The sequence below is a fragment of the Sander vitreus genome, chromosome 5, assembly GCF_031162955.1.
Source record: "Sander vitreus isolate 19-12246 chromosome 5, sanVit1, whole genome shotgun sequence".
Lineage (NCBI taxonomy): Eukaryota > Metazoa > Chordata > Actinopteri > Perciformes > Percidae > Sander > Sander vitreus.
This window is the reverse complement of record NC_135859.1, coordinates 13011050-13019735: the sequence shown is the minus strand read 5'-3', so window position 1 is coordinate 13019735 and position 8686 is coordinate 13011050. Positions and strand designations below refer to the sequence as shown.

The window sequence follows — 8686 nt, the reverse complement described above, 5'->3', positions numbered from 1 at the left end:
TCATCACTTTAATGTTGCCGCTGATGAAGGTGAGCTCGTTTTAATACCATATGCTGCTGGGTAGTTTCTGAATTTCCCCCGCGCGGATAAATAAAGATTTATATTAACCTAAAATAATGCATCATCATTTATTTGTTGATTGTATTTTGTATTAGGCCTTTTAATCTGAGTCTGTAAAATAAGTAGTAACTGAAGATGTCATACAAATTAGGTAAAGGTACAATATTTTTCTCTAGATGTAGTGGAGTAGAAGTATAAAGTAGCAGAAAATAGAAATACTCAAGTAAAGTGCAATTACCTCAAATTTGTACTTAAGTAGAGTACTTCATAAAACGTACTGAGTTATATTCCACCACTGACTAAACTATATTATAATTAAGTTATTTAAAAACAGTGGATACAGGCATCACTCTCCTCTCGTCCGCTGGGCGGCGGTAGACACCTGTCAGTCTAGCGGTGTTTCCCCGCATGATCGCTGAAGAAGAAGAATCGCGGAAGAAGGGAAAGGTTTCCTGACGGATCACCGGGCTAACCAGCTAACAAAGATAACTACCCGTCTTATCGGCAGTTTAATCAGGTATACCGGTTAGATAGACACCCGGACCGAAGGTAAACATCCGCATTTATAACTCATCCTCTCCGTCTGTCTGCTTAATTATTTATTTAATATTTTTTTGTTGTGATAAAAGTGGCCTCCTGCTTGTTAGCAAGGCGTTGACAGCACTGCAGCTGTTAGCCGGTTAGCTCCGGAGCTAAGCTAAAAAAAAATAAATAAAAAAAAGGGTTTCTGAGAGAGGGAAGTCAGCTGATTGTGTTTATTACGTCTGCTAAAGGTGACTGCTTTCACGCTTCGGGACTGTCATGGTGTTTGACGTCTCATGCTAACTCTGAGCTCGCTGTGTTAGCCTAGCTGTGTGTTAGCCTAGCCGGCTGCTTCCTTTTGTTTGTTGCCCAGTTAAACGGTTTCTGATCAGGTTGTTTGACCGCAGAGGTGATTACTGAGACTGGTTCGGTCCAGACTCTCGGACAGGATGTGGACTGATGTGTCTGAACTCAGAGTTTTGTTTTAAGTCAGACTTGTTTTCCTGTTTTCATTTTCCTCACAGTATCAAGATGACAGCCGCACCTTACAACTACTCCTACATCTTCAAATACATCATCATCGGTGAGTTTGAAAGTCTTGCAGTGCGAACTTAGCTTTAGGTGTGACGGAGCCACGGTTCCGTTCATACCCTGGTTCAGGAGTCACGGTTCGTTGTCAGTTGTTCGGTACAGCGTAAAAAAACAAATGCATCAGGATCCATTTGTTTTTATTAGTTTTAACAGACCGTAGTCAAAGTGTAAAAGACCGACCCAACCCTCTTGCTGAGGACTCTGGTAACATTTTGCCCACTGGCAACTATTTTCATTATAAAATTAAAATAAAAACCCTTGTATATTACACTGTATGAACAATGAACAAACACTTTCCCAAAAGATAACAGATCACAACAGGCTATAAAACTGAAAGCCATGTCTTATACTGTGAAACTGATAAAAAACACACCAAATAAATAGAATTATTTAAGTTCCAAGCAGAATAATCTGTTTTATTAGGACCATAGTTTTAGTTTAGCATATTTTGACCAAGTAACTACAAATTGTGCATGCTTCACTTTGCAGGACCATTTTCTAAATCACACCATCCGTTTTTAAATTGATTTTCGAACATTCCAACCAGATATTTGCTCGATTTTTATGTCTGGGAAAATTGATTTCTGGAGACATGAAACTTTCCAGTTCCAGATGACCAGTCTGTGACAGTCTGGCTGCTTGTGTTAGCTCGCCTGTTAACCCTCACAGAGCTGTGAAGTTTGAGGAGTTATATCCAGAAGTCAAATTCATTTTCCTCATACAGTTTTGGTGATAGTTGGACATGAAACTCTCCTGGTTGAATCATCGGAACAAAAGATGAACATTTGTAGCAGAAAATATTTGGTTCTTTGATAGAAGTTAAAAAGGTGCAAAACATAAAAACTGATGTGGAGACGTAAACTACGCCAATCACAGAGCTTCACATTATGTGATGTGCTCCGCTAACATTAAGCTAAAGATAAAAACATTCAGCAGTTTAAATCGGTTTTCATAGAGCTCAACAGTGACTGCCCCGACTTTTTGAATGGCTCTGGTTCCAGTTAAACATCTCCATTGACGTTTCATTAAATGCTTATCTAAAAAGTTTTAATCCTGGAACCAAGCCAACTAACTAACAGCTGAATCATGTTCATAAAACATTCGATTCGGCGCAAAAGAAAATTTTGATAAGGGCAAAGGTCAAAGACTGTGTACAGAAACGACCATAGACTTCAATGGTAGCAGCTCACTACATCTGTTTTTAGGTTCGCCAGTGCGGTAAACATTACCATGATAACAGCAAGCTCCACCAATCGGAGACGTCGCTGTTACACTTAAGATTGTGGGTAGTGTAGTACTCCACGACATAGAAAATAAATCATGTTTTTCTTAAAACAAGGTTGATATCATACGGACTTGTGGCTTCTACAGGAGCAGAAACCTTCGTTTCACAACCTCGGAACTCGCGGCCAGTCTACCTCGGATGGTTTTGACATTATGGCTGATCATCAAAATCGAAAATGAGTGGGATTTTTACTTCCGGAACCACACTGTTGAGCTCTATTCACATTCTGGATCAGCCGCTGAGGCTCGTGGGTATTGTAGTATTTAGGACCATCCATCAAACTGACAGACGGAACCTGATTTCTAAGAAACAAAGTTGAAATAATTTAAACTAATGGTCAGAACATAAACCTGTATGACTGTTACATCATTAGACTCCTGTGCTTATTAAACACAGACATTATTTTAAAAATAAAACTTTGAAATGAGGAAAACCTTTGACCTCATGTTTTTACTCTATCTATCTATCTATCTCTCTATCTCTCTCTCTATCTATCTATCTCTATCTATCTCTATCTATCTATCTATCTATCTATCTCTAGGTGATATGGGAGTAGGGAAGTCCTGTCTGCTGCACCAGTTCACAGAGAAAAAATGTGAGTCCTTTCTTCTTTTCTCCTACTGTCTTTCACCTCGTATCGTATAATGTCCATAAAGCTGGACCTTGAACTAATGGAACATTAAAAAGAAGTAATAGTATTGGTGAGACTTGCTCTTTATTGTTCCTGTGGGTAATCTATTCACACAGTTTTCACATTTTACATTGCAATTTAGCTTTCAGATCCAGAATGCTGTAAATAATAAAGCTGCTAAAGCTTTGTGTCAGTGTTGATAGTAACTGTCAAAATGAAGTATATTTTCTGCGTGTGTGATCGTGCAGTCATGGCGGACTGTCCTCACACCATCGGGGTGGAGTTTGGGACGAGGATCATGGAGGTTAACGGTCAGAAGGTGAAGCTGCAGATCTGGGACACAGCCGGTCAGGAGCGCTTCAGGGCTGTCACCAGGTCCTATTACAGAGGGGCTGCCGGGGCCCTCATGGTGTACGACATCACCAGGTACTGACAGGGAGAGTGTGTGTGTGTGTGTGTGTGTGTGTGTGTGTTAGTTGTTGTAGAGTTATATTTTTTTAATGGATAACTTTTGTTTTTGTCTCATTTCCTCTGTTTTAGGAGAAGTACTTATAATCACTTGAGCAGCTGGTTAACAGATGCCAGGAACCTGACCAACCCAAACACAGTGAGTTCTCACACACACACACACACACACACTCATATACAAACACGTGAAGCCCTGGGGCTGTATTCACAAACCGGTTCCAGGAGCCACAGTAACTTTCAAGATCTTTCTCTATGTTCCTATTTGGGTTTCTACCACATCTAAAAACCTCTAGTCTTTTTAAAAAGACAAAACACATGGCTGTGTTTGAGTTTTCACTTACAAGAGGACATCGGACAGTAATATCCCTAGAGGTGGGACTTTGTTGAGTTGCCTCTTAGCGAAGGGCTTTTATTGTGAAAGTTAAGGGGTGAAGCTGATTGTTACATTAGGGGCTTTCCGACCGGAGGGATTTTTGCAGTTCTTAGAACTAAACTTTGCTAGAACACTTTTTTCGTCGTGTTCCGACAGGAAACATTTGGGGATTTTTAAGTTCCTCTGGCCGCAGTAGCGTACTTTTTTAGCTCCTACTTCAGAGCAGGGTCTTTTCCCTTTTCCTAGGTGTACTTGATTGGTCGAACTTATAAGTCACGCCCACTGCCAACTCGGAACTTGCAGACAGAGCAACAACCAACAACGGGACATTTTTAACAATTTTCACCATCTTATTCATCATTAAATTCACTTCTGACAGCGTTTTAGGCGAGAAATTAACTTTTTAGATTTCGAATATAGGCAGTCTTGCGCAAATTGATGCCGAATTGACAATTTGCTTCAAAGTTTTTGGAGTTCAGAAGCTCCATGAAGTGAGGCGACAGCCAGAAAGCGCTCAGACACCTCGCGGTAAGCTGGAGGTCTCTCAGACCGCTCTCCTAAATAAGAGGCTTTTATTTCGCCATTGACGGTTCGTTTGTTTAAATATCACAACACATGTCCATCATAAGATTAACGGGAACCTGTGGTTAACTGTCTTTTCGGAGTTAAACTCCACGAGCGTGTCCTGCGGCTCGCCGGCCGTCACACACACACACACACGTACGTCCACAGCGCAGCAGGCAGAGGCGGGGTCTGTTCCGGGTATAATAAAGCCCCGTCTGTGTTGAGCAAAACATTACGTGGATTACTACGAGAATGGACGTGCATTTAATATAGGAAAAGTGCACAAGTATTAGCATCATTTGTTGTTGTTGTATGTGACGCTAAGGTCTAGTGACGATGCTATGAAGACCGTTGCCGTGCTTGCGTCACTCCCTTACCCCTCCTGCCAGTCCCTATGGCCACTTGGCCAGTGGGAATGCAAACGGAAAAAAAGATTTTGGGGGAGAGTAGTTCTTAGAACTGCTTAGAAGTGTACTTTTCCTCTCAAAAGTACTATCCGGTCGGAAAGCACCTATTGGTCCTCCACAAATTGTTTTTAAAACATGCTTTCTCCTCTTTTAGAGTTTTTATTAATAAACCTCATGTGATAGAGTCCTGTGTAGTTTCTCAGCTGTGTGTTTGTGTCTAGGTGATCATTCTGATTGGTAACAAGGGCGACCTGGAGGCTCAGAGAGACGTGACGTACGAGGAGGCCAAGCAGTTTGCGGAGGAGAATGGTGTGTTTATGTTTGTGTGACATTATGGGACAAATATTGTGTGTGAGAATCTATGAGCAGTATAAATATCCAAGTAAAAATTTGGGATTCATTCAGTTCAATTAATTAAAATGTTCTTTCTACTTCCTGTTGTTGATCAGGTCTGCTGTTTCTAGAGGCCAGCGCTAAGACGTAAGTACAAATGCACACACATACACACTGTGGCAGTAGCTCAGTCTGTGGGGAACCAGAGGGTTGCTGGTTTAAGTCCCCATACGGACAAAAGTATCGTGGTGGACTGGTAGCTGGAGATGTACCAGTTCACCTCCTGGGCATTGCCAAGGTGCTCTTGAGCAAGACCCCCAACTGCTCGGGGCGCCTTTCCATGGGCAACTCCTTCACTCTGACATCTCTCCATTAGTGCATGTATAGATACTGAGCGTGTGTAATTCAGGCCTAATAACAACAGAGTGAAAACATTGTAATTTCCCTTTGCAGGATTAATGAAGTATAAATTGTTATTATTATTTCATGAACTATGCATCACACACACAATAGGCTGGTTGTGGTGGAACGAAATTGTACTTAAGTACTGTATTTAAGTACAAATTTGTTGTATTTTTCCATTGTGTTATTATTTTAAGTAAGAGATCTGAGTACTTCATCCATCACTGCAGTCAAACCTGGTCTGAACTGACCTGAGGTGCAACTTGTTTATGTGCGCATGACAATAAAGTTTTGAATCTGACGTTTGACTGTTTGTTTGTATCTTAATCTCTCCATCCCCTGTCCTCCCTTTTCTTCCTCAGAGGGGAGAATGTGGAAGAGGCCTTCCTGGAAGCGGCAAAGAGAATTTACCAGAACATCCAAGATGGCAGTCTGGACCTGAACGCTGCCGAGTCAGGAGTCCAGCACAAACCGTCTGCGCCGCAGGGAGGTCGCCTCAACGCCGACAGCCAGCCGGCCAAAGAAGGCTGCAGCTGCTAACCACAGACCCATCAGACAGACGGACGGACAGAAGCAGACAGATACGTACACAGAGATCCACCAGGCACTAACATGCGTCTTCTATCCAGAGTGTGTCAAACAGGATTTAGCTGGATTACATTTAACAGTCCAACCAACCGACTGTTGTCAAATCCAGACCTCAGTTCAGTACCCAAAACAAGATTCAACCGCCACCTAATCAGATATTTACCAGCTTTGGTTAAATCAGGACACCCGCTACCAAATCCAGAAACTATCCAGACTGTGTCTATGTGCTACCTCTGGATCAGTGTTGGTCAACTCCCAAATCAGGACCACCCTAGACCTTAGCTGGATCACTGTTTGCACAAAATGAATCCCTAAGCATAAATCCAGGCCACTCTTGGTCCACACTTGGATCATGCTAGGTCTCATTCCAGCTTAGTCACTATGCCCATCACCAGACAAACATTTCCCCAAAACTGGACGACCCTCCGCACCTTCCAAGATTAAAGTGCTGTTGGCCAGACTCAAGTGAAGGTTGTCCAATTTAGGTCTACCCTGGTCACACTTGATAACGCAATTTATTCATTATTATTAGTTAACAACAAATAAAGATACAACACTCAAATTTGAATCAACCTACAGCCCAAATCTGATCTACACTTTACCAAAATGTGGATCACCCAAAAAAAAAACGTACACTAGATTCAGAGCCTTGACTCTTCTTGGTTCCAATTGAGACGGCCTTCACCCAACAGCCAGGCTGGCTTGGCCCAAAGGTGGCCAAACTGGACTGTTGTAAGCCCAGAATAGCACCACCCTTAGCCCACCAACAGACCACCATTTTCCCCCAAGACTGAACCCAACTCAAGTGAGGTATTCTAATTACTTTTGTCCCAAATGTTAAAACACCAATGAGACAAATCAAGATTCAATGCTTAAATTCGGACAAACCTGCAGTCCAAATCTGGACAACACTTCATTAAAAAAACGGATCACCCAAGTCTCAACTCCAGACATTCCTATGGACAGATTCAAAGCCTCGGCTCAAGCCAGACTGCTTATCGGTCCAAATCGAGGACCACCTCTAGTCCAAATATTCATATTTAGCTTTAATCTGATCTGCTATAAATCCAGATCGTCCAAACGCCTAACTCTGGCGTTCATGCTATGATATAAACGTTGGGATTAATAGTCGTACTTATGTCTTATGTGTGTGGTATCCCATCATTTGTTGTTCAGTTGGAAAAGTCTTAAAAATTCATGCTTCAAATCCATTCATTCTAACAGAGTGGCCTGGACATTGAGTCAAGTTGATGCAGCAAACTCCTCATGTCACTTGTTCCCCATGCAGGAGTTTCCAAACAGCTGCCCTTCGAGCTGACCCGTTGCATTTACAGTGTCGGTAATGTGGATCAGAAGTTGCATTTACACTGTAGTTGTTGATGTGGATTGGAGACTTTTGAATCTGTTGTTCTTTTGGTGGAGTTCACACCTAAAGCTGATGATGTAATTTTACTTGTTTGACTACCAATCACCTCGAATGCAGGTTAAAGGGGTACTCCATGCTTAGTGCACTTCACCTCTGAAAATACTTGTGTAATGTCTTCTGTGGCTGTGGAGGAGCTTCCTAAAGTCTGCAAAAAAATAACTGATGATGTAATTTGGCCTGGGTTAGAAAACCACCTATAACGAAAGCCTGTGTTTCAAACAGCGGGTGTGCAGTTTAAAAGTCGTGGGAATTCACCAGGCTAAGTGGGTCTACCAAAAGACGGTACGAATCTGCTTAACGAAAATTGTAGGATCCATGGTTTTGGAGTTTGTCCTATATTATTTACTAAAAGTCAGGACACCTCGGCTTTTGCTGCTTCAGTTTTGACCAGTCTTTCTTTAACATGTCTCTCACAAGTTCCCTGACTTTATAAAAGTGCGATAAAAGCTTTAGCTGACTTCAAATACACTAGTTCGGCCACGTCTAAATCACTTGAGTAACCCCTTTAACCCCAGCTGGAAGAGGGGGGGGTCACAGAAAAGATCGGAAAATGTTAAACGAAAAGAGCCAGCATCTCAGTACACAGAGACCCACATATGAACACACATGCACAGATTACAGGTCTTTGAGGGTCCAATTTTTAGGACCTGGTCCAAAACGGACCTCAAACCGTATTTGAATCCAACGTGCACATTTTTTTTTTATTTATAAAAAGGAGACTAAATCTGAAAGGTTTGTGAGGACACTACACCCCTGCCCGACCAAATGAGAGTCAACATTATCTGGACCCGGCCTTACTTGGCTCCTGGGTCTGGTCTCTGTTACTAGGGACCGAGTGGATCCTCAAAGACCTCTAACAAACGTATGGTCACAGACAAGATCCCCAAACTCACCATCTCTGCATCTCCACACTTGCCTTTTTAAATCGTAAATATTTTTTAACTAAATAACTTAAGGCGACTTTGAATATTGATGGTTCTGTGGAGAGATAAAGCAACTGATTGATAAAGGTGATGATGAAGAATAAATTGAATTA

The 8686-nt window shown here is 41.9% G+C and overlaps 1 protein-coding gene across 2 annotated transcripts; it reads left to right on the top strand.

Annotated features, from left to right (window-relative positions):
• The first annotated feature begins 469 nt into the window (after window positions 1-469).
• Window positions 470-8356, top strand: LOC144518074 (ras-related protein Rab-14-like). Of its 2 annotated transcripts, none has more exons than XM_078250461.1 (8): window positions 470-609; window positions 1107-1165; window positions 3000-3053; window positions 3338-3515; window positions 3630-3696; window positions 5123-5210; window positions 5351-5381; window positions 5999-8356. In XM_078250461.1, the coding sequence occupies exons 2-8, from the start codon at window positions 1114-1116 to the stop codon at window positions 6174-6176; spliced, it is 648 nt and encodes a 215-aa protein (XP_078106587.1). In that variant the 5' UTR covers window positions 470-609; window positions 1107-1113; the 3' UTR covers window positions 6177-8356. The 2 variants fall into 2 exon arrangements, with proteins under 2 accessions (XP_078106587.1, XP_078106588.1); XM_078250462.1 differs by having other exon boundaries at window positions 475-577.
• The last annotated feature ends 330 nt before the right edge of the window (window positions 8357-8686 follow it).